The sequence below is a fragment of the Theobroma cacao genome, chromosome 3 (genome assembly GCF_053813885.1).
Source record: "Theobroma cacao isolate CCN51 chromosome 3, ASM5381388v1, whole genome shotgun sequence".
Taxonomy (NCBI): Eukaryota; Viridiplantae; Streptophyta; class Magnoliopsida; order Malvales; family Malvaceae; genus Theobroma; species Theobroma cacao.
Window position 1 is genome coordinate 43,199,850 of NC_142641.1, and position 25,054 is coordinate 43,224,903.

Here is a 25,054-nt window from a genome sequence, read left to right on the forward strand (position 1 = left end):
AAGATCACGTTCTTTTAAAAATTTGGATTGTTTTCCACTCCCTCCCCCCCACCCCATCTCCGAATCCTTAGAATGAGTGTTGAAGTACCTTATCACAGCTCTCACGGGTAGATTTTTACTAGGAGTTTCCTACATGACGAAAAGATCCCTATAAACCAGAGATAATATCCTATGTTGCCGCGGAAGCTTTACGAGCTGCAGCTGTTGGTAGTTAGTACAGTAAGCTTTTCAATGCGACAGAGGTTCGAGTTAAAGCTAAAAAGATTTATCCTTTTGTCTGAACATTGTTTCCCCCATTATATCACGATATATTGATCCATTCCAAACTTGGCTCTCGAGATGAAAGTTTTAATCTTGATCAAAAGTTAATTATTAATGATTAATTGGAGTTCATTGGTTGATTTTCAAAAGGTAGTAAACTTCACTCTTCAATAATTAAATTAACATCATACAAATTTCTGTTGATTGTCGAATTAAGTTCATCAGGGACTTTAAAAAATTACTTTCAGTTTACTACTTTTTGGCCCTTTTACAGTTTCACCGCATTCGCTTTTACAATAGTGATGGAATTTGTACCGGGTTCCACGACTCAATAATTACACGCTAAACACATTTTTAATTCAATTCTCAGCCTTTTGTGGCATTGCTTAATTGTGATTTGATTGAAATGTAACATCCCAGCTACATGAAACCCTGTTTTTATTTGCATCATCGTTCAAATCATAACTCCATCATTGTTCCAAGCTACGACGGTTAGGCTAAGACGAGCTTTCACCAAGCCGTGAAGGAATTATTTGTCGCCATTTATCGAAATCAAAATATCAAGAGGAAAGCAACATCTGGCAAAGGGGATTGGGTGTAGGGAAAAGCCAATAATTGAAAACCTTGTTCAACTACTTAGCAGATAGATTATCACATTTTCTTCAGTGTTGCTATCGCTTTTCTTTTACTTTGTTTTTCCCACTGGGCATTGGGCAAATCCGATAAAAGGACCGCAGAGGCTTTAACTTGCTCTAGTCTACATCTTTAAAAGTCTTTTTCGAGTACCTATGCATTGAAAACGAATGTTTTGCATTTAATATTATAGCAGATGAGAAAATCATGAGAAAGGTTTTCAACTGCCCATTGGATTGAGAAAATGGATGTTGGGGGGGAGAGGAAAACACTAAAAAGGGTATCCTTTTTCTTCAAAAACTTGAACAGACCAAATTTACAAACTTTACAAAAACCCTGCTTCAGTTAGTCTGGGGATCAGTTACATGTACTTCATGTGAAACTCATTGCTCTATCTTATTGTCTAATGTGCATTATGATGAACTGTTATCAGTCAAATTGTCAATCAGGGATTGCTGTTGAACAGACAGGTTGTCTACTTAGGATCCAGGTTTCTTCCCTTTTCTTTCACGATTATTTTCAAACTTATGTTATACCAGATAGGTAAGGTTGCAGCATTGCAGGGCCCGCACCTTATCAAACACTTCAATTTTCAAAGTCAAGCCAATCTGACTATCTCAATTCTGCTTTTCTGTTCTACAATTTGCTTTGCCGGCCATAAATGAAAAATATCTATTGCAAAAACCTTTATATACCATATAGTTTCAGCCTTCTTGCTCAAAAAAAAAAAAAAAATTCGAAACTTTAGCATAAAATTCATAACAATAAAACAACCCCAGTTTGACTGGTCTTGTCTAAAATGGATTTGTGTGTTCTTTTACCCTGCATCTCTGTCGAGGGGAAGAAGAAAACAATAATAGGAAACCTCTCAAAGGGCTTGTTGGAGGCATAGCCCTAAAAGAGGTGTCCCCTTGTCTAATATAATCTTTTATATATGTATGCATTTAAAGAAAAGAAGATTTGGGGCAATTGTGTGGAGAGGAAAGAGGGGGAGGAGAGGGGGACATGCCTCTTTGGATTGTTTAGGAAAACCATGATTTGGACTTGTCAGGGCGACGCAGGTTTTATTTTATCTCCAGGCCCATGTGATGCCTAACCAGAGCCTCCTTCCATTTTATGAAGTGGAAAGTGACACTACTCTAATCCTCTTTGTCCCACTACTACTGCATTTTCTGCCCTTTTCTTTGTAATTTTTATTGGTTTGTTGTCATTTGTTTTTGGGATAGTGATGAAGACAAGGTTTTACCAATCTCTTCCCTCTTATTAAGGCCAGAAATTGCAGGATCCAGTCCCACACTGTGCCCCATCTGTAATTTATATTTACAATATCTTTAAAGTTGAGTCCCCAGAGAAGATTTGAACTTTCATCTTTCCATTTCGATTTAGGAACGAAAAGGATAGCAAAATTTTGGGTAATGAGAAACAAGAGCCGCTATTTGCTAGGCCAGTTTATTTGTTTTTCCTCTCTTTGCTGTCTTTCAGAAAGGCAACCACGCAAACGTGAACTCTCCAGAAGAATGATGAAAATGAAAGAAACAAGAACAAGGTGAAAATACATGAAATATGCATGATATATCAAAGATTGCGTCTTCTGCTTGGCTAGTGCGGGTTGCCCCATTGTGAGAGCAAGGTTGACAGCTTTTGAACTGCATGAAACATGGCCGTGTAAGAAGGACAATTTTCTTCCCAAGACATTCAAAAAAATTGAAATAATACAAAAATGATTGAAAAACAGAGAGATTAGCGTTCAGAACTCATCAAAACCTAACATGATTTTACACGCGTGCACATGTACACAAAACGTTTCTAGACAAAGATTGATCCCGATTCACACAGCAGAAAGCATACAGACCATATACATTCCGGAAGGACAAGATGCATGCACGGGGACAGGGACAATGTAAACCTTGTTGTAGGCATTGACCTTAGCATTAATATTTGTTTTATAGGCTTAGAACTAGGTGCTGCTCCACATTCATTTCCTGTTACAAGAATTCAACATGTTGTGTTAATTGTGAAAAAAACATTTACCTCGGAAGCTGCCATTTAAGAGGCTTCCACAGATAATTGACTATCTGTCTTGGTTTGATTTCGATAGGTCTTTGGGAACGTGACAATAAATTGTTAAAATTTTCACAACCCATACACAAATATCTTGTCTTATATGTAAAAAGATATAACAACCATTCTTTTATTCTTTTTAATTGTTTTTACACCCTTCATTTGATCTTAATACTTCAATTTCATATATTAGAGGAAAAAAATTAGGGTAAAAATAATAAAACATTCCACTTCCGTAGGCCTTTTCCTTCGTCCCATAAGCATCTTTTTCACCTTTTAAGTTGCAGGGATTAGCCCATCCCCAATTTCCTTTGCAGCTTTAACACAATTATAAGTAGAATCCGAAACAAATTCGCAAAGACAGAGAAAAAAAAAGACTTTTGGTTAGATAGTACAAGATTCTCCTCTCCTAAATCAAAAGAAAATCTTGTTGAAGTTTTGAATCTACCAAACACTGAATATATGAATCCAGTTTACAAAAAGTATTGAACCAGCTATATATAATCAAAGGCTGTTCTCTAGAGTTTGAACAAATAGATTCAATCATCATAGGAACCGGACCACAACAAAGCAGCTTTTGCTTAAGCAGATTGCGGGTATGGAGTTTTCACATCAATAAATGAATAGACAACATAGATCAGTTCACTTTGGACATCTTTTCAATATAATATATGTCTTATTTTGGATTTTCCATTGGAATGCCTAATCAATGTAACCCATCTTTAATGACCTTTCAAACTGTAAAGCTGTGGACTTTTCGTTTATAGTAATTCATGCAACTTTGGTCAGCTTTTAACCATTATGATAATGATATATCATACTCACTTTAAACTAAATAAGCCATACCTTCCTCAATCTTCTTCCACCCAAATAAAGTTCCCATTCAACCCTACCATTTTGCTTGAGCAAGGATATAAACATATCCCAACTACTTCAATCCTCCTGCACAGGGAAACTTTACATGAAAAATATGGATCCAAAGAGACAAAAGAATGTAATGTTTACCAATTTACATGAGTAAGTTTTGGATTTTAACATATGCCTCTAATCCATTTATATGTAGGATAAATCTGTGGAGAGTAATGTACATTTTAATCAACTTGACTGGCGAACATTTTGGGTGTTACTTAGAACATAAGTAAAATAAATTAATCATGTTTCATTGCAAATGAATCTGACTCCATTATTTAAATTACTATGACTATATATAAAGCTAACAATGACTAAATTTGGGCCATCATAAGAAAAAACCTAGTTAATTAACCAATTATTGCATATGACTAAAAAGTATTTGATGGCTTTAATAGATAAATAGGACATGATGAGTTGGGTGTCTGTCGGGGGTGGCCACAAGGGAAAAAAAAAGCATGAAAATACAAAGTCATTAGGGTTTAATAAACTCTTAAATAAAGTGGTAACCAAAGGAGGAGACAAGCTTTGCTTTTTGGCTGGGTTTTTGCTTGGTGGTTTGATCTTCTAAATTTGCCTTTGCCCATGCCTTCTTCATTCTTCTTCCCCTTGCTAAGTGGTGGCTGCATACTATTAAAAGAAGAGCAAAGACCATCTGTTCCCTCCAAAATGAAGATTAACCTTTTCTTGTTGTATGTTTCTCTAACAACAAAAAAGGTTCGGAAACATTATTAGATTTGGTCAAGCAGAATGAACACTGAAGATGATCCTTCAAGTCTCAATTAGACTTGAGCTGGAAAATTTTCTATGTTCATAACTTTAATGGTTTCTGATCAGTTCTCTGTTTTTATTTTCTTGCTGTTGGAAACTTTTGGAAAATGGCAATGGTAGACAATACACGTGGGGATCAAGATGGATTAGAGAAGTAGTAGTAGTAGTAGTAGTAGTAGTAGTAGACATTAACACATGGCATGCAGTCACTTACCTAAATCTTTTGATAGGAATTTGCATGAATAGAAGATTTGGACATATCAGATGAAGGCATATAGGTTGATAGGATATCATAATAAATTTGAAACCATAAAATAGAGATTAAATGTTTCAAAAACGAGAAACATAGTAGTCTTTTTTTTTTCTTTTTCAATTTTGAGAGGTGAAAGAAAATGGAATAATGCTTATTTCATATTACTAGTAAACCCAATTCTCCATGCTTTTATATTTGAATATTTGACTCAACAAAAAATTTTAAATACTTTTCCTAATTTTAATATAGATCAATATTGGATTTAGGGTTTAACTCAAAAAAGGTTACTTCCCCAGGCCCTAAGAGTTCTCCACTGGGGCACAGGTAGCCCATATTGGGTGGAATTAGGCCGAACAGTTGGGCTTAGAAGCCTATATAAGGAAGAAGTGGCCTAGTCTTGCTTACTTTATTTGGGGTAAAGTATGGCAATCTGGTCTGCCTCCTAAGGAGAAAAGGAGTTGAGAAATTATCGCAATCTGGGCACATGTCGTGGCTATGATCAAGTGAAAGAAACCTCGATCAGTGGTGCTAGGAAAATAGCATAAAAATGAAAAATGTTGGGGAAAGCACGAGAACGGTGGATGTGGGATGAGGAGTGTCTGGCCTACAAAATTTATTATTTAAAGTTGGAAATGGATGGAGGCAAGACAGCTAGCTAAGGTTTGGAATGTGCAGAGTGAATTAATCGATCAAATCGACATAATTCAGCATATTAATCAGTCCTCAAAATCATTTTAGTTGGTCATCAATATAATTTTCTTTGTTATGTTTGTTAGAGTTATTGATTTATTTTAAATATAATATTTATTTATTTTTTGTGTTTTAATTCTACGTTGGATGTCGTTATGCTTGTATCTAGTTATTGTGATTTTAATTATGTGGCTCATGAATGTTGGAGTTTGATGTTAGATTAAAATTTTGATTTTTATAAACAATTGAAATTTTTATTTCAAAATAAATTCATGAATATTTATATGATTTTTATTTTAATAATTATAATACAATAAATTATGAGATATAAGATTTTTTTTCATAATTTGGTTAAATTCGTAATAAACCAAATTATCTGAAGTAAACATTTTGGTGGATTGAGATTCATTACATAAATTTCCAGTTCAGTAATTGATTAAGAGGAATATTAGTTCTAATAATTCGGTTTTTGATAATTTAGTTTTGATTTGAACCAAATTGTAGCCTTGGCTAGCTAACTGCCTTGTTAACCCAAGAAGATTTTAAATTTAAGGATTTATTTTTTAAATATTAGTTAATTGCATCACTACAGTAGTCATTGATTATGGTCACACTGTTTATGAATAATTCTTTTTTTATTTATTTTTCTTCTTTAGGAAAAAGCCGAGGGCCATTTCAATTTTCCAAAGTACCCCCTTGACCCTTGTGGATTGTCTGGCTAAACCAAGTTTCTTGGGGTCCAAGACAGTCAAGTAAAAAACCGACCCAAGTAGGGTCCAATTGCAAAGCAGATTGAGCGAGAGATCCGGGTATATCCCTGTTATCCACTGTGGAACTGCCCTGGGACCCACCTCTCTGTTCACGTCCCATTGTCATCCTACTTTCAGCCGTCCGATGCACATACCTTTTTGACGTTAAACCCAAAAATAGCGAATGATCTGTCGTTTTACCGTAACCAACTAGGGGTCTAGGACTAGTTAAACAAATATAAAACCGATGAACACCAATGAACTCACTCCACCTGTAATCATACCTATGAGTTATAACACCATAGGGGATCCGAAAGGTGTTTGTAAATCTTTCAACTACCATTAATTAAGCAAGAAAAACAAATCGGCCGAAAGGAGTGGAAGGGGTACGTTGAAAAAGGGAGGAAGGATATATTATTTGCTTGTCTTTTGAAGCAAGCCACGAGCTTCAAGCTTCGGAGAGTTTCGTTGATCAAGAAAAAAGGCTTTCTTTTTGGGTTCATCTTCACAAGGTTTACCTTCTGGGGTTTTCCTTTTATATTTATTAGCCTCATCTACATAATTTTTTTCTGGTCTGCCTTTTTTTTTTTTTGGTGGGTGATTGACAAGTTTAGATTAAATTGAAATTTATGGCTTTTGTTATGATTTTTTTTTTCTTCGAAGATTTGTGCAAAGCTATCAACTCTGTGATCAAGGATAAGATTTGGGTGGTTTTGGATTGATTGTGTTTGTTTTTGGACTTTATTTTGTTTCTGTATCTTTGATTGGAATTGTTGTGTGCATGAGTTGCTGACCATAATAATATGTTTGTTTTGCACCATCATGGCTTTTTAAGACAGTGGAAAATTCATCAAGAATTAAAGAAGGAATTTTGTTTGAAAAGCAGGTCTTTTGACTTAATTTTTGTTGGTATTTTCAGGAGGAATGGCAAAGAGTTACTTCAAGCAAGAGCATGATCTTGGTATGTACTGGCATGGCATCCTTTATTTTGTTGTCAATTTGGTTTTAGGAGCCTCTTTTTTTTCTTTAAAGTCAATGTTATTATATATGGTAAATCAATGTGTTTATGGTGTATGGGAGAAATCACTTATTTATATTTTCCAAGTGTCTGAATGATTTGTTTGGTTCTGGCTTCAGAGAAGAGGAGGGCCGAGGCTGCTAGGATTAGGGAGAAATACCCTGATAGAATCCCGGTAAGGATTGAACTTTACCTTCAATCTTGATAAATCTGTTGTCAGTTGTGATCTAATCTGTGCTACTTTTGCTGGAGGCCTGTGTATTCGTTGGTAATTAAAAGTTATAATTATATACTTTGCTTGTGTTTCTAATCTTGTTTCTTGTCCAATTTGTCCTGCTTTATGTTTAAGGTGATCGTGGAGAGGGCAGAGAGAAGTGATATACCAAACATAGACAAGAAAAAGTAAGGATCACCTTTATCTTATTGTTGGCTCTGTATTCTCTGGATTCATTGCCTTATTCAGTTAAAAAAGCATCTAGTTTTAGTTTGTTTGAATTATCTATCTGTAATATTGCGTCTCCACTGGGCACAATGGTTGTGATGACAGACATCCCTAGCTAGAAAAGAAAAGTAATATAAAGGTTAAGGGGTAAGTTTTCATGGTGTAAGAGAGATTTGATGATGTTAAGAATGCAATGATCCTATATTTCCATTTTTTTACCATCATTCCCATGTCAATGTGGAAGCTATTCCCGGTATTTTTATGCCAATTGGTTTCCTTGGACATATGGAATCATTCAATTGCTTATTTATTTCGATGTAATGATATTTTCCATCTGCAATCATCTTTTCATTCTTTAATGCTCTGTCTTGGACTAAATCATAGTGAGGTCATAGTAACTGGTTATATAGTCTTGTAATATGATTATGAAATGTACAGGTACCTTGTCCCAGCTGACTTGACTGTTGGACAATTTGTGTATGTCATCCGTAAAAGGATCAAACTGAGCGCAGAAAAGGCAATCTTTATATTTGTGGACAATGTCCTCCCACCAACTGGTAATGCCTTGCAAATTATATCCTTCGGTGCTTGATGCTTTACCTTTTTACTACTTGATTTATAAAGGGCTTACCCTTTCTTGGTTTTCTAGGTGCCATTATGTCTGCCATATATGAGGAGAAGAAGGATGAAGATGGATTTCTTTATGTTACTTACAGTGGGGAAAACACATTTGGGCATCTGATGTCTCAGTAGCCATTGGTAGATTAATTTGGACGCTGCTTTTATCTTTTTCTTCGTTTCAGCATTCCCCTATATTATCTCTAGCATCACCGTATACATTGCCTTAATACTGGTAATTTGGTTATTGCTATTATTTAAAGACCTGCTGGTGATATGTACAGTTGCATATTGTACATAAATATTTATGATTTCCGCACGATGTTAAAAGTTCCTTTGGATCATTTATCACTTGAAATCTTTCTCTTGGTTGCACAATTGGTGTTGGCATTAGCATTGAATTTCAAGCAATTTTTGTTTTGAGCCCGCCCTATCTGGAGGTTTGGGCCGTGTTTCTGTTTTTCTTATGGATTTTTTGCCATTATAAACTACTGGGCTTTACACCGGTTGACGGGCTATCAATCTGCTATCTTTTCCACTAGGGTCTCGTACCCACATCTTTGGGCTCTGCTTTTGCTTTGTGTGGGCGTGGTAAACAATGATCGCCGTCGTCATTGGGCGGTGTGCTTCAGAGTCATTGGCGGCTTGTTTTAGGATTTCTTAAGCCACATAGCTGGCTGCTGGGTTTGCTCTTAACTTGGGCTCCGAAATTGGAGATTGAATGCTTGAGCCTCTGCTATTCCGGCCCTCTTCTGCCCCGCCCATCTTGTTCTTTTCTCAAAGAAAATGAGAAGTTGTATTGACAAGAAGAAATGAAAATAAGAAGTCTCATCACAGGAAATGGAAACAGAAGGTAAAAGTCTGAGTTGTCCGTCAGTGATCTAAACTTGCTTGAACCTTAACCGAATGAGGTTTTGTTATCTTAAAACAATCCTGTTTTTCTTTTCTCTGCTTAAAACAAGCCTGTTAACGATCCAGTAAAATTCTCAACCTGAATTGTTGAACCACTTATCTTTACTCTAAAGATAATTATACAAGTTATTAGAGTTATCATACAATACTATTAATTCGTTATTAATTAGTTAGAGTTAGATTATGAATAAAATTAGTCTTTTATATATATATATACATCATTCAATGAATTATATAAAGTGATCCATAGGAACCCGAGCGATGTTTATTTGTTTTTGTAATCATGGTCTAAATTGATTTTTTCGTGATAAAATTTCAATCTCTCGTTTCTATACCAAACCAAACTCTCGCCCTCCTGCCAAGTACCACCTGATTTCTAGCTTAGGGCCCCGTCGGGAGACCCCTATTCATGCCAAAAGTCTATAGGATGTGTCCACATCGCTGTGGGTTGTTCAGGACCATGTTTCTCGCTCCGTGCAGCGAACCAAGGTGCTCAGTGGAGGCTATGAGACGAAAGTTGGACCAGTGAGACCAGGGACACAGTCGCTCGCTAAGCAAGGAGCCAACGGGATGAAAGGGCCCCGCCACTGACGTGGCAGCATACGCTATGTGAATGGCACATGGAGTGAATGCCACGTGGCATGTATGGTCCATTACCGGCGTTGGTGGGGGGAAGTCGACCCTCCCTGTCCCCTCAAGAGGAGATGCAAGTGGCGGTTTGGCCATGCAGCTTTGTCCTGAAACTACTTGGCTCCTACCCCCCTCCATTCCGCTGTCGGTCCCATGTGTTCCATTTTGCACTTGCACTGCACCCGCCTCTCTCTTTGGTGATAAATGCTAGAATTCTCCATGATTTCCACCTGCAATGTTCATAATACGCCTTATTCACAGTTCTTCACCCAACTCCACAGGTGTTAAACCTCTTCTTTAAGTGGTTTCATTTACTATTTTCTTCCCTTTTAAGATGCCCTTTTCTCCTCTTTGTTCAATTATGACCCGATAATTTACCTCCTTGCACTTTGCCGGTGGGTGTTTTTTTTCACACATGTGATTAGATATACATCGAAACCAGGCAATCAGAAAATGGCATAGTCTTCAAGCTAAACGAGTTTAGCTCTGTTAGCCTAACGGAATTGTTTGAATACTTAACAGATACGGTCTTATGGGTACGTAAAGACTAAAGAACACCAAATCTGAAGCATATCCTTGATCTTAACGATGCTAGGATAGCTTTAAAGTTCAATGTATCGTATCTACAGTTACTTATACATATACATTACATACATATTGGGTTAACAGATTACTTGTGATGTATAAAAATGGTGCTTGGTAATTGCTATAATACCTTCATGGGCAAAAGTTGCTCCAGAAACTTTTTTCCAAGCTTGATTTCAGATATTTTGCTATTCTATATATAAATTAATTACTCATTGTACCTTAATCCTGTACTAAAATTTATGAAAGGTTTTGTCTTTTGGTACATAAGAATGAATGAAGATTTTTTTTTTTAATTGGGAAAAAGGGATTTCGAACCTTATTTTAGATAGAGAGGTTATGTATCAATTAATTCAAGTACTCTAAAAAGCTTGGTCAAAATGAAATGTTAAGTTTAATTTAGCATGTTTGATTTAAACATTTCCCATGATTGCCATCCGTTTGGTAGTAACACCACGCAGCTAGCTAATTTAAGGCTGGTCATCAAGATGAATGGTTATGGTCCAAATCATCCTAAACAAAGGGAAGAAACCCAACCAAACCGAGACAAAGTTGTTTCCTGTTCATAGGCAAACGCAGACATGCTACTGCTTAACAGAGTATTATGCCTCAACGTTTTAGTTAATTTCAATATTTTCCTCTCATGATTTGAGTACGACCCAGAGAAAGAAAAAAGTAATAAGGAGCTGGTTTCTAACTTCATTTGACTTAGTAATTTAAGTAGATTTGAGTGGTCCATTGAAACAAGTACTTTACAGTATTTTTCGATTAGTGATCCAAGGTGGTATATTGCTTCTTTAAACATGGAATTCTTCATTAACTTCCTCGACACCTTCGAAGAAGGAAACTATACATGAAAACGATATGGTCAAAGAAAAACAAATAATCACAGGCCATGCGGTAATAATTCTACCATACAAATTAGGGTGGGGGGGCAAGGAGTGGACTTCCTCAGCAGAAACACATGGGTAGGACCTTGATTTACTTTGCTGCTTTATTATTTTACTTCTTTACCCTGATTCCATATCTTATGAATAATGAATGTCGGTCCACAATATTTCTTTTTCCATTCCTCTTCTCTTGTGAATATATCATATTTAATTCTCCTTTTTTGTTCTCATAATACTTAACATGTAACAAAACTATCAATGTTTTGAGTTCCAACATGAAATCAGATTGGCTTGAATTTCTGTCTCAATTACCATTAAAATAAGTTTTATTAATCAATAATTTGTAAATTATAGTATTTCAATGAAATCTCCCTTGTTAATATCTGCGAGACCATGCGTACTCTATAATTGTTTCTTCTTTCTTTCGGACCCCAAATTTGATTAAAAACTGAAGGGTAAGAGACAAAGGGAGGCCCCCTAATATCTTCAATTTCGTTTTCAGGATTCATCATCCGAACACCTGCATGTTCTCTTAAAGAACGTATTTCATTTCAGTACAAAACTCGAATTTAATGCCCTTTGGTGCTTCTATCAGTACAAATACTTTGGAAACCTAACACTGAGCTAGCACCCCGGCCAGACCACATACGCTTTTTCTCTGATATTCAAGCTGATAAACCTCTCGGAACTAAGCTCTTTCAGCATCATGTCTTCTCTTGCTATCTTCTTTCTCTTCTGTCTTTCTATGCGTACATGCAATGCTCGTCGTCTAGGTTTTGTTGCTGAAGAGATTGGCAATAAAGTCCATTTTCTTGCCAAGGTTAGTGCACAAAAGGCTATAGGGTGATGAGTTATAGTCTATATGTTAAAATCTCGGTCTAATTTCTAAGCTATATATAAATAAATGTATATGCAGGATGTCAATCAGCTGAAAGAGGTGAGGCCTTCAATCTCAATGGAACTACAAACACAGGAACTAGGAGAAGTTGGGGTTCATGGAAGAAGAACCCGAGAGAGTTGGATTGGTGCAAATGCTATGAAGCAGACACTTTTTAACTGTTTTCTTAAGGCAAAAGAAGCCATTGCAAAAGCAATTTCAGGTTCTATCAAATTTCAAACTAAGTCTTTTGTATTTTTTTTTGGATTTAAATCTGTATGTTCAACAAGAAATTATATGACTTAAGGTACTCACATGAAAGAAAAACTATCATCATTTCAACTAAACTTGCACTGTACGTCTTCAGGCTTCGCAGCAGTATTTAATATTCTTAATCACTTTCTCCAACTTGCAGTGGTTGGCCCAAATTTTAGCCGTGACATAAGTTCTTAAATGAAAAAAAAAAATATTTTCTATAGTTGCATAATGATAAAACCCTAACTTGTTGATTAGTCACCAACGATTTTATGTGCTCTTAATTAATTAGTCGTGGAAAGTATAAGGGACCTTTCACTTTGTTTCATTATTCCAGCTTTAATTAGTCTTACTTACACCTTGTTTCATTATTGATGGGGCTGGCAATTTTGCTGATATGTGCATGCAGGACATGAAATGAATAGTATCATGATAATTTCTTATCGGGTTGAAGATTTGGAAAGCAAGGAAAAAGTACAGGTAAAATTCGATATCTTCAGAATCTAGATTTTGTATGTGTTTCAGGTTGTTAGACAGATGTATCATACGCCTTGGTTGTGGTAGAGAAGACTACTAATGGCCCATCTTCTTCAACATGTCAGGATAGTAGGCAGATGGTCTTCACGTGCATGCATGACTGTGTTGCATGCATTGGAGAGTAAAAGTTATTTACTCTGGTATGAAAAAGAAATAAAAAAATGTATATTGAGAGGAAAAAACAAAAACGAAACTCAGTATTGTTTGGTCTTTGGGCATCTTGACATGCAGATACATATGAGAGACGATATTGAGAGATGGACGGCATATCCTAGCTAGCTACCTGTTTAGAAGTAAAACAACTTCATTTACTTCCACCTCGGGCCAACACTCATTGTTTTCCAACATGGTAGCAAAATTTCTTTGACTTAAGCAGTCCAAACCAATCCTAAATCTCTTCCAATATATGCAGGTTAATTTTTTTTAAGTTCAACAAGTTTTACACATCATACATGTGTTAAGATTAAGATGCATTGTTGATAAATTTCAGTACATAAATATGTTACATATTTAATTTATTTTTTGAGTTTTCACCTATCAAATATAAAGTGTCTCTTTAATAAGTATGAATGTAGGTACCTAAAGGTTATATGTTGTTTGTGTAGGGATTCAAGAGAGTAACAAGGTCCATGCTGGGAAATTCAGCTGGTGAAACCGAGAAAGCTGTCGATTCCAAGGAAAAGGATAATGTAGGCGACGTTGACGTCATGGATTATGCACAGCCCCATCGGAAACCACCAATCCATAATGAAAAACCCTAGACAATTATTCTTACACCAGTATGCTATGTGATAAGAAAAGCTACGCTACTTCTCCTCTTTTGGCAACTGACGATCAGTTTCAAGGGCATTTTGTATGTTATTTTAATGGGCAAAAATAAAAAATGATCTCTACGAGCATATATGAAAAAGACATTTTCGGAGTAATAGCAGTTTCAACTTCCTCCGAAATTACCCAAGTTGTGCAACTACGTTACTATGAAGACGGTTGTAAGAACGTGGTGATTTGATGGATGATGTCTTGTTATAATGGTTGTAATGATATCTATATCATTTACTTATTAATGAGGTTGTGAGTACAGGGAGACATATAGGCTGTGATGTGTTGTCAGTTGCCAAATTTGTTGGTAGGTTGTTCTTCATTAATAAAAAGGACACAGTTACACACATGCTCCCTTTCAACTAAATCTTCAACTGCTCTACTCCTGCATGGAAACATCAAATCCAAAGATTACGCACACAGTCTTGACGATGCAGGTGAGGGGAAAAGGGCTTCGCTCAACTCTTGACTCCTGCCTCTGTTTAAGCCAATTTTAACCCACCCGAGATTCAGAGATTCTATGGCTGAAATGTGAGGAAGGTAAGGGAAATAAAATGAAACATTGATAAAGGGGGGACGTTACACGCTGCAAAGAGGAACCCACTTTGAACTGGCAAAAAGGGCTGTGCAATGGCAATTGAAATCCTGCAACGCTGTTCTGTCTTCCCTGTTTAGCCAACAACGGGTCAGAGGTTATAGCGCCTGCTTTGCATTCAGTAGCCAAGAGTTATGCAAAACGTGGCCATCTGTGAATCATGTGCCACCATTGCCAAGTAAATTGAACTCGTAGAAAACAATCTGAAAATGTCCAATATCATATTACTATGAAAGTACCACAACCTGAACTTTCCAGCTCTCCCCAAGAAATCAAAACTTCGTTCCAATCAACTAACTTACCTATCTACGTCATCAAGTATTGCCCAATTGGCTTCCAAATTTTAATAGCCCAAAGAAACCAAAAGAAAGAAAAAATGCCGAAATTTAGTCTCCAAATCTCCAAATCTGAAGCATCAATTTCTCCACCAGATGGGGTTTCCATAGGAATGGCATTCCTTGAACTCTTTACTAAATTGTCTTTAGTCATAATGTCCTTCCAATTTAATTTATTGATTCATTTGGTATACTCAGGTACCACTGCAGTTCACAATGAAAGGTTTGACAAAGCTGATAAATTCAGAGGTTCTGATTCCAAGCTTTAAATCAACCTCTCCTCCACCCAACCAGAAGAAATCAGGACTAAGCTTTACAATAGCTTCATCCAAAATTACCTGAAATCAATTTCAATTTTATCCAGTTACTAGAAGTACAATGAGCAAAACAAACTCTTTCTCTCTCTGCCTTTCAGTGTCTAAATGCATGAGCATGTGTGATAGTCATTCATTTAGCCTACCAAGATCGATCATACCTTCAATGAGAAACATTTAAATTGGTTTCCCATTTCTTATTGAAATTGTAATACAGTATTTCAAATTATGATCACTAATAACTCCTAGAATATGCACTCACTTTATTATTTGAACTTTGCTCGTTCAGGTAAGTTAATTTGTGTACATGAGAAAACCAGAAATGTCATTCTTGCAACTATATTTTCAAACCATCTTCAGCTTCAATCTTTGCCAGCTGACCTAAGCTACCATCTTATGGAAAAGGAATATGTAGAGACACAGAGAAGAGAACAAAAACTCTACAACTGCATTTGTCAATGTAGCAGACTGGCAGCAAATCATTGGAGCTGACATTAAGAACAATGGACCAACCCAAAAGCTGGCACATAGATTAAAATATTGGAAATGGTGCACAAGGATTCCATGTGTTGCTATACAGAAATACACGCAATAGACTTAAAAACTACATGATTTTTTAACTGTTCAACATCAGAATATCTGTGTATAAAAAGCAGCCACACTGGTTCTAACTATGATAAGGATTGATATCTACCCAGGCAAATTATGTGTCAGGGCCCTATGTGCTCTTCCTAACAGAAAGGACATACATTGAAGGGGGTACTGTCTAAAAGACAAGCATCAAGAACATCTTTACTCTAAAAACCACATCAAAGCATTTGGAAGTCTAAAAGCAAATGAACCAACATTTCTATTTGCAAGTTCTGTCCTTGTTCCCTTTCTATTGTTCATTGTATTATATTACATGCTGAAGATCAATCCTATATTCAAAAATTTTCAATGCATTTATACAACAATGATAGTCCAAGTAGAAATAATGAGCAATACAAGATGCAAAAAGTTATCAATATACTAAGAAAATAAAATAACAACCAATAAAGGTGAAGAGTGAGGAAGAAAACAAAACAGTGAAACTACGAGGTGTCATGTAAAGCTAGAATATAAAGATTTGGATAGAGAGTGCTTACTGGAATGTCAGTTTGCATGCCAATGCAAGTAACTGCGTTGTGCTCATAGCCAGTCAACTTTATTGATGTCTCCTCAGGAGTAAGCCTCACTGCATTATTTTAAACAAGTTAAATGATTAACTAAATAAACCATTTGGAGATCTCAACCTTAACAAGGAAAGAAATAAAAAACAAGGAATCCCTTGCTCTTTTTTTACATAAAGAGCTTAATCAAGACTAATGCATGAAGTCTTCATGCATGAATGGATTTGTATTGGCACCAACCTGCCAGAATATGATATTGAAACCAACTACAATCAGATATGCCTGGATCTTTTAACCAGACCAAGCATCATCTATAGACTGTCACATATATTTGCTTTGATTCATTAGAGTCACATGGGTGTGTTGGATCTTTAGGAATATACCACACGTTTTAGAATGGCTAGAAAAATCCAAAAATAATTTTAATAGACTATCTCTGAACTTTAAAAGGAGTCTTTTTTTATCATAAAGAGGATTGCAAATAAATAACTTACAGTTAAATTTCTTCTTTGATATCTTGCCGCTGTTGAGCGCGTATAGAAAATTTTTGACAGTTTCAGCATTGAATCTAGCAGTATACTGCAATAAGAAAATGTTCAAATGTAGGATCATTTTTCTAGGGGTAGGCCAAATGGCATCTTGTTGATACATATGGAATAAGAAGTTACCTGGACTACAACAACATAATACTTTGAATTGTTACGATCACTACAATCAATTACATTGGACGGTGCTTGAGTATTAACCTGAGCAAACAAAGCAGTTTTAGTGCAGAGTTTGGTAGGTTAGTAATGAGCAATCATACTTATGGTCTTTTGCAGTAGAAAAATGAAAAAAGTCACCATAAAATTGGAAGAAAAGAAAAAAATGGAAGGAGTGAAGATGAGGTGGGTGTCGAAGTATGTTGAATAACAAGAGCACTCAGCAATTGGTACGTCGGCTTTCCAGTTTGAACAACACATTTTGAAGGTATGGCTGCTTATATCTATTTTCATCTCTCTGTCTCCTCTCATTCATGAATATGCTCTGGATACTTTGCAGTTTAGTGTTTTAATACTCAACAAATGCCTAATCCGCATATAACACCATCTACAACATTCCTCTTGAGCCCTTCAACTACAGATAATCTCTATTTTCAAACTTGGACCTCCTAAGCAGAAGCCTTCACCTCTATGGGCTCCAAATCTTGCCACTAAGCAAAAACCCAAGAGAGGTGCGGAGTATTACTCCATACAAATGCAAAACTGCATTATACGTGGAATGCAAATATGTGACACTTCACAATACTCAGCACTAAAATGGCTATGTTTAACTATTCATATCAGAACTTCAAATATTTGATCATCTTAACAACATATTCTTCTCAGAAACCATTAGGTTACCATGCGCAAAGGGTATAGGACCACAAGTGAACTCAAAAATGCCCATCACAAGTTAGTTATGTGAGTACTACTTCACATGATAGCCATATCGAACCATATGACATATTGTGCCACTAGTTCTGTGGCTCCTCAATGTCAAGCAACATTAGTACTAACCATTCTTACAAGGTAACAAATCGGAATTTCTTTGTCTTTCTCCTCCTCAACTAAAGAAAACAACTAATTTTTTCCACCTTCATTTATTTTTTGCATCACATATTCCGATACAACCAACCTCAACATCCTCATATCATCTACTACATTTCTTCAAATAACGTTTCTTCAATTCTATAGATAGGCATTGTTATATAATCCATTCATTATTATATTGAACTAAAATTGAAAAGTTGAACGTTTTGCAACTTTAGATGAAGTTAAAAATTTTCACTCTGCATTGCACTCCCCGATAACTTCTCCAATCTCTGATTTATCACTAATTAAATTGAACCTAAAGACAGTCTCATACTCGTAATAAAATTAGGATGTCATATCTAATTAAAGAGAATGAGCTAAATGCAATTAAATTTATCAATAATTAATTTAAACTAAAGTAGTAAAACGGACGAACCAAAACGATGCTTTTACAGAGATGATGAACAGAGGCGGCGCCGAGGACGTCGCGACGGGACTCGAGCGACCAATCATAGTAATCGGAGGAGACTCTCTTGAAGAAGAAGTCGTTGACGCCGTTGGATCGGAGAATGTTAGAGAGGCGAGCTTCGACGTCGTCGTTGGTGAGAGGAGATGAGGAAGGGAGAGGTTCAGCGTTTTGAGGCAGGTGAGAAAGCTCTAGCTTCGATATTCTTTCGAGGATTTGAGTCTGGACTCGCTCTAGCTCTGCCAACGCTGCCTCCATTTTTGTCGCCTCTTCACTCTGTTTGGCTCCCTTGGCTTGGGCAGAAGAAAGGAGGAGGAGGGGGATGCGGCAGGGAAGGGGGCTTCGTGATCTAAAAATATGCCATCTGGCTTAAGTCCTTATTCTTCAGTAGCAAATGGCACAATGTCGAGGTTTATTACCAGATGGCACGATTTGAGTGGCAGTGCTACTGAAAACGCATAATCTTGGATTTACCTGTGTGTTGCCCTGATTCCTCGTCATTCATTTTTGTCGAGTATCTTGCTTTTGTTTATAATACTTGAAAAAATATTTAAATTATTAAAAAATAAATAAATATTTATTTTTTATTACATTAAATTAATTTTATTTTATTTATTTTAAATTTAATAAATTTTTAATTTAAAATTAATTAATTATCATTAATTAAAAATATTATTTATCATTTTATATACATGTGGCATTAACTAACATTGATGTGTAAAAAAAAAAAACTCAAAAAATCATATCAACTTATCATGTCATCTTATTATGAAATCATCTATTATTTATTATAATATATTAATATATCATGTTAATGTTTCGTCATATAAGACGATAAATAATATTTTAATTAAATCAAATATTAGTTATAAAAGTTTATTTAATTCAAAATAAAAATATAAAGACTTATTTGACTCAAAATAAAAATATAAACATTTGATTGAACGTAATAAATAAATAACAATTTATTCAAATTTTTAAAAAAAATTTAGAGACTTTCCTAGATATTATACTTTTTTTAAGAAAATAGAAAAACCCTTTTCAATCCATTTTTAAAGTAGATTTAGATCTCTCTTATTTTAAAATATATAGTTATATTTATTACCATTAGTTAACATTTATTTGCAAATATAAAAAATCATAATTATCCTCAAATAATTGAAAAGTAAAAAATTACAAAGAACATTATAACTAATTAAATTAATAATAATGAAAATGTTTTTATTCAATTTTTATCAACTTAAAAATAAAAAAACACATAATGATGAAAAAAAGAAAAATGAAAAGAAATAAATAAATTATTTAAGATTATTTTATTAATAACTCAAAAAAGCTTAAGATTTTACAGTAAAAAAATAAAATTTTAAAAAATTAAGTAATAATATTCTAATTAAACTAGATATATATATTTTTTATTTTCTCCATATTTTTTTTTCTTTTCTTGTTCTCTTCGCATGTGAAAAGCATAATGGTTCTTTTCTTTTCTTTCTCTATCTTTCCCTCTCTCAACCTTCATGACCTACCATGACTACAACCCAAAATTATTATCTTTAAGACATCAATACCATCTAATGAATTTTCCAACAACAATTACAAAAATTTAACAAATTTATAATATTTTATCAAAAATAATAATTCAAATCTTATAAAATTTTATTTTAAAACGTTTTAAATTTTAAAATTACTATTCAAAAAAAAAATTAAATTGATCTCACAATAATTTAATTGCAGTCAAATATATCATCTATTGTTGATGAATATTACTATTATTAGCTCATGAATTCCTTTATACTAATATAATAACTTTTCATACCATATTGCATTTTTATTTGTTAGAGGTAATGAAAGCGAGTTATACGTAGTAATACTTTTTGGAAAGAGAAAGAAGAAGCCACTTTGACTAGCTTAAAAAATTTTATTTTCTTGGGGCTTATTGACAGGTTCCATGGTGCTTAATTGCAGATTAATAATCATATTTCCTCTTCCTTTTACGGAAAAATGAAAAAAAAATCTCCTTAGAAATTAGAATGGTCAAAAGTCAAAATATCTCTGCATTGCTTAGCCAGACAGTTGAAAGTCGAAAACAGCCCCAGGTTTTTTCATGTTCTTCGGTTTTTTCATTTTTTCTTGTTGGGCAATGAGCAAGACCAGTCGGCAAAAGTTAGCTCGTGCTACCATGAAATATGACGGTGTAGTAGAAATCGCAGACAGGTGGAAAGTTCTACTTCGCGGAAATTTTGGGAAAAGGCAATCTATTTTCCACAAGTTTTATGGAAGAATGGAATTTTGAGTTTTTCAATGCCTCAAAAGCAATTGCTGTTATCATTAGCTGCCTAAATCTCAAATCAGGGGGCTTTCCCGCTCTGGTTTGAGGACTCAACGTTTTTCCAATGTTGCAAAAGTCATATGAAAGGGAATGGAAAATGCTATGGCAAGAGGTAATGGGTGTTGTGAATAATACATCAGTTTCCAAAGCAGTTGGAATTCATGAATTCTTAAAATGGAAAATCAAATAGGCTTAAATGGTTCTATCATTATCCTATAAAAGCCAAATATTAACGTGAGTATTTAACGAGAATTTCATGCGACTTGGATTGGAATCCCATTTTAAGGAGAAAACGATATAAAAATGAGAAAGTGGCACCGTCCTAGATTCGCTGGCGGCCCACGGATTGGAATGTGGGTTGGGTGTGACGAAATTGTAGTACGGATCTATCGTACCACGAGGGCGCGTCCATCCTTCCAGGTGACGTGACTTGCAACCCAGCTAATGGAATATTCAAGGGATGAGCCGGTTCCACGCGTTGCTTTGTTATTGTGTTGATTATGATCAATAGATCCTCCACCGTTCATCTTACGATTGCATGCCGATGCAACTTCGTCTGTAACTCAACTCCGTCCGTAGGCACAATACTATTTCGTTCCCAGTGATACAGAAAGGATGATCACATCCACTCGCAATTCAAACGCGTGCTACCTGTCTCCTAATTGGTCTTAATGAAAAAAAAAATAGCACTTGTATTCCCAAATGACCATGGAATTGATGCTCATTAATCTTTTTATTCTCTATGGAGAGAGGCAACAGACATAGAAGATAAGATCCTAATTAATTAGTATACGTTCACCAGATGCGCTTATGATCTCCTCATTTATTTTTGGTTCAATCATCTTAATTATGAATTCTGAAATTTTTTTTTTTTACACAATCTCATTATCACAGATATTACCGAATAAAATATTAACACTTAGATATTTTATCTCTATTTAAATTACAAGTACCTGAATTTGATTTTGATGTCAAGCAACAAAATGTTACTTTTTTAAAAATTTTATGAATTAATTTTTATGCATTAAATTCGAGTAATGACAAAACGGAAAAAATCCAAATATCGATTACAAATTCTCGTTCACAAGTCCATCATGATTTTGCAGCATGCAAATTCAATGGTTGAAAAAAGATGGTAGACTTTTATATGTAGCGATTAACAAACAGTTTAAAACTGAAAATACTACAGGAAATATAATAAAGTAATACACACATATTAATCGGGATGAAAATTCTTAATTCTAGATGCCATGGAACCTTCGGTAAATGCCGCGTGGTCCTTACGCGGGTGAGAATTTAGTGAACATATTAAAACATGAGCCTAACGCTGAGGTTGGGACCAACTGCTACGGAAAGCCTTTGAATTGTCTTCGAGAAATAATATTGGGCGACTGCTGAAAAAAAGTGAAAACCCCGTTTTTCTTCTGCTCCACTCAACTCTCTTTCCTTTTCCATCTATAAATCCCCAAACGAGACAGCGAAGGAAATCCATAAACAAATCAACTAAACTTCAATTCTCTTCGCTTCAGGTTTCCATTATTACAATGCAAAAGAGTGCTTCAGCTTCGTCTTTGGGTCCAGGCGGTCTGGACCTCACTCAAGCCTTCTTCAAGCCCATCCAGAACACTGCCCCACCTTCCCCTACCAAGCGCCACACAAAGATCTCCGTCATCGGAGTCGGTAACGTCGGCATGGCGATCGCCCAAACCATCCTCACTCAAGACTTGGCCGACGAACTCTCCCTCGTCGACGCCAAGGCCGACAAGCTCCGCGGCGAAATGCTCGATCTCCAACACGCCGCCGCGTTCCTCCCCCGCACCAAGATCAACGCTTCCGTTGATTATTCCGTCACCGCTGGATCTGATCTGTGTATCGTAACTGCTGGCGCCCGTCAGAACCCTGGCGAGTCTAGGCTGAATCTGCTGCAGAGGAACGTAGCTCTGTTTTCGAACATTATACCTCCACTAGCAAAGTACGCGCCAGATTCGATTCTATTGATTGTGTCGAATCCGGTGGATTTGCTAACTTACGTGGCTTGGAAACTGTCGGGATTTCCATCGAACCGGGTCATCGGTTCGGGAACAAACTTGGATTCGTCGCGGTTTCGGTTCTTGATCGCTGATCATTTGGACGTCAACGCTCAGGATGTGCAGGTCAGTTTGATTTTAATTTTTTTAGAGTATACAGGAACTTGTTCACATCTTATTGGATAATAGGACACGTGGCAAGGACCAAAGACACAACACAATGTTCTTTTTGTTTGTTTTTCTATTAAGGTTTACTGGCAGCTTCCTAGTAATCATAAGTACTCTTTAAGTCACTAACATATTCTTTTGGCTAAGCCACTAATTTGGTTGCTTATTGGGCAAATAAAAGTACTTATGGGTATAAGTCTTTGGTTTCTTTTAAGATTTTTTCCAAGAATTCATTACTTCCTGTTTTCGAATATATTATTATAGAAGGTTAAAAATCTGGGAATTTCATTTGAGGCAGGTCTAAACATACGTTTGCTCTACTAGTTACAAATATGATCAAATTTGCCCCCAAGAATTAGCTAGTTAGTTGTAATTGTTCCAAATGCTTGTAAAATATTTGCAGGCCTACATAGTTGGTGAGCATGGAGACAGTTCGGTGGCACTGTGGTCTAGCATTAGTGTTGGTGGAGTGCCGGTGTTAAGCTTCCTAAAGAATCAGCAAATTGCCTACGAAAAGGAGACCCTTGAGAACATTCATAAAGCAGTTATTGGCAGTGCATACGAGGTGATAAGTCTCAAAGGATATACGTCTTGGGCAATTGGCTACTCCGTGGCTAGCTTGGCTAGAACCCTGCTTAGAGACCAGAGGAAAATCCACCCAGTTTCAGTCCTTGCAAAGGGGTTTTACGGCATCAACGGTGGTGATGTGTTCTTGAGCTTGCCGGCGCAGCTTGGTAGGGGTGGCGTCTTGGGCGTGACCAATATCCATTTAACGGATGAAGAGGTGCAAAGGCTTAGGAAATCGGCAAAGACTATTCTTGAATATCAAAGCCAGTTGGGACTTTAAAGAGCAATGGACGTTACTCTGGTGTTGGCACCTTTTCAAAGGCCTTTTTAACTTATGACTTCCAGTTGATTCAGATTTCAGTCGGTTGTTTCAATTTAATATAATTGGCCTTTTGCTTCATTAGTAAAGGCTTAATTTTCTCTTTGTAATGCATTAATATATCCATGCTTCCATCTTCTAGACTTCTACTTTTTTTTTTCTTTATTACATTTCTGAAAGCATAGCTGTACTTACTATTTACAAGTATGCAAATGTTTTAAAAAAAAAACCATTGCAATCACTAAGTCACTATTATTTTTATAATACTATTTCATTTCATTGCTCGGATGAAAACTTTCATTACATAAGCCGTAGAACATATAAGAAACAAAGAATCACAACATAGACAAAGAAGGTGAGAAGCCTTCCGTCTATAAAAGCATTATTAATCGAAAGTAAGTTACATCATGAAAAAAGAACTTGAAACGTTAATTAAAATATTATTCAAGAAAAGGAGATAATACGAACTTAATAAATAGATGGTTTCATTGGCAATTGTAATCTCTGTGATTCATGCCACAGAAATCGAGCAGGAGACCCAACTGTATGGGAGCCTCCACGTTGACGAGGCCCAAGATATTGGCTTTGACAACAGTGCAAAGGCAAGCATCCAATTCAACATCAACCAAACCCTTAATGAGGCTGCAGCAAGGGCTATGTGGCTTACCGACACCTAGCTTCAAGAAATCTCCCAACACGTTGGCCCAAAGATTCAAGGTTAGGTATCCTTTCGGCATTTGGGTTGAGCGTTGGCCATTGACAAAAAGAGCAGGTTGAGGGTGAGAAGAAGAGCAATTGTTGGTAAAGCCTTCGAAGCCATTTGACTCAAAACAACTCCTAAGTTAATTAGGTTAAGTGGTTTTTGAAATAGAGATTGAGCTTTATGTTCGGAGAGGCTGAGCGAGGAAAAATGTCGAGTGCAATGAGGCTTTTATAGATGGGAGTAGGGAACCGTTTGGGCTTAAAAAAAATAGAACGTGGCTCATGTGGGCACATTCGGAGTGAAAATGGGGATTATATACAACTTGGCAGTCAACACTAAACATTAATTTTTGGATTATATGCCTGCATCATAATTATTTGAGAGTTTTTATCTAATGTTAGCTGTCGATTCCCCAGCTCTTCCTTTTTTCTATAATTTCCCAAGGTTTTTGTTTTAATATCAGTGTGAGAGATCGAATAAGCAACACATAATATAATTAGTACGAGAGGATCTGCATTACAGATTTTATGGGAACACCTATTCCTGCAATCACGTAGGTTTGAGACAATTCCCACATGAATGACAAGAACCCAACACTAACAGTATTTGAAATTTTAATT

The 25,054-nt window shown here is 35.8% G+C and overlaps 4 protein-coding genes across 4 annotated transcripts; 3 read left to right on the plus strand and 1 right to left on the minus strand.

Annotated features, from left to right (window-relative positions):
• The first annotated feature begins 6,697 nt into the window (after positions 1-6,697).
• Positions 6,698-8,783, plus strand: ATG8F (Ubiquitin-like superfamily protein). The gene is made up of 6 exons (XM_007039812.3): positions 6,698-6,839; positions 7,247-7,288; positions 7,465-7,520; positions 7,695-7,747; positions 8,226-8,344; positions 8,437-8,783. Exons 2-6 carry the CDS (start codon positions 7,252-7,254, stop codon positions 8,538-8,540), a joined length of 369 nt encoding a protein of 122 aa, XP_007039874.1. The 5' UTR covers positions 6,698-6,839; positions 7,247-7,251; the 3' UTR covers positions 8,541-8,783.
• Positions 8,784-12,014: 3,231 nt separating this feature from the next.
• RGF6 (root meristem growth factor) lies at positions 12,015-14,259 on the plus strand. Its single transcript, XM_018116741.2, has 4 exons — positions 12,015-12,242; positions 12,339-12,522; positions 12,964-13,034; positions 13,697-14,259. The coding sequence occupies exons 1-4, from the start codon at positions 12,129-12,131 to the stop codon at positions 13,850-13,852; spliced, it is 525 nt and encodes a 174-aa protein (XP_017972230.2). The 5' UTR covers positions 12,015-12,128; the 3' UTR covers positions 13,853-14,259.
• A 450-nt stretch (positions 14,260-14,709) lies between these two features.
• Positions 14,710-18,704, minus strand: LOC18606284 (YbaK/aminoacyl-tRNA synthetase-associated domain-containing protein). The gene is made up of 5 exons (XM_018116740.2): positions 18,295-18,704; positions 16,974-17,051; positions 16,800-16,884; positions 16,282-16,370; positions 14,710-15,178 (listed from the first exon to the last, which is right to left on the minus strand). Exons 1-5 carry the CDS (start codon positions 18,580-18,582, stop codon positions 15,035-15,037), a joined length of 684 nt encoding a protein of 227 aa, XP_017972229.2. The 5' UTR covers positions 18,583-18,704; the 3' UTR covers positions 14,710-15,034.
• A 3,314-nt stretch (positions 18,705-22,018) lies between these two features.
• Positions 22,019-23,865, plus strand: LOC18606285 (Lactate/malate dehydrogenase family protein). The gene is made up of 2 exons (XM_007039816.3): positions 22,019-22,803; positions 23,249-23,865. Exons 1-2 carry the CDS (start codon positions 22,195-22,197, stop codon positions 23,690-23,692), a joined length of 1,053 nt encoding a protein of 350 aa, XP_007039878.3. The 5' UTR covers positions 22,019-22,194; the 3' UTR covers positions 23,693-23,865.
• The last annotated feature ends 1,189 nt before the right edge of the window (positions 23,866-25,054 follow it).

Bases quoted from the DNA above. Each gene is read 5' to 3' on its own strand.
- ATG8F (XM_007039812.3), top strand. From the start codon at position 7,252: ATGGCAAAGAGTTACTTCAAGCAAGAGCATGATCTTG. The intron at 7,521-7,694 runs GTAAGGATTGAA...TTTATGTTTAAG, and splicing joins AATACCCTGATAGAATCCCG to GTGATCGTGGAGAGGGCAGA. The intron at 8,345-8,436 runs GTAATGCCTTGC...TTGGTTTTCTAG, and splicing joins CAATGTCCTCCCACCAACTG to GTGCCATTATGTCTGCCATA.
- RGF6 (XM_018116741.2), top strand. From the start codon at position 12,129: ATGTCTTCTCTTGCTATCTTCTTTCTCTTCTGTCTTTCTATGCGTACA. The intron at 12,243-12,338 runs GTTAGTGCACAA...ATGTATATGCAG, and splicing joins AAGTCCATTTTCTTGCCAAG to GATGTCAATCAGCTGAAAGA. The intron at 12,523-12,963 runs GTTCTATCAAAT...ATGTGCATGCAG, and splicing joins CATTGCAAAAGCAATTTCAG to GACATGAAATGAATAGTATC.
- LOC18606284 (XM_018116740.2), bottom strand. From the start codon at position 18,582: ATGGAGGCAGCGTTGGCAGAGCTAGAGCGAGTCCAGACTCAAATCCTC. The intron at 17,052-18,294 runs GTTCGTCCGTTT...TTGTTTGCTCAG, and splicing joins TCTGTAAAAGCATCGTTTTG to GTTAATACTCAAGCACCGTC. The intron at 16,885-16,973 runs GTAACTTCTTAT...TTCTTATTGCAG, and splicing joins ATTATGTTGTTGTAGTCCAG to TATACTGCTAGATTCAATGC.
- LOC18606285 (XM_007039816.3), top strand. From the start codon at position 22,195: ATGCAAAAGAGTGCTTCAGCTTCGTCTTTGGGTCCAGGCGGTCTGGAC. The intron at 22,804-23,248 runs GTCAGTTTGATT...AAATATTTGCAG, and splicing joins TCAACGCTCAGGATGTGCAG to GCCTACATAGTTGGTGAGCA.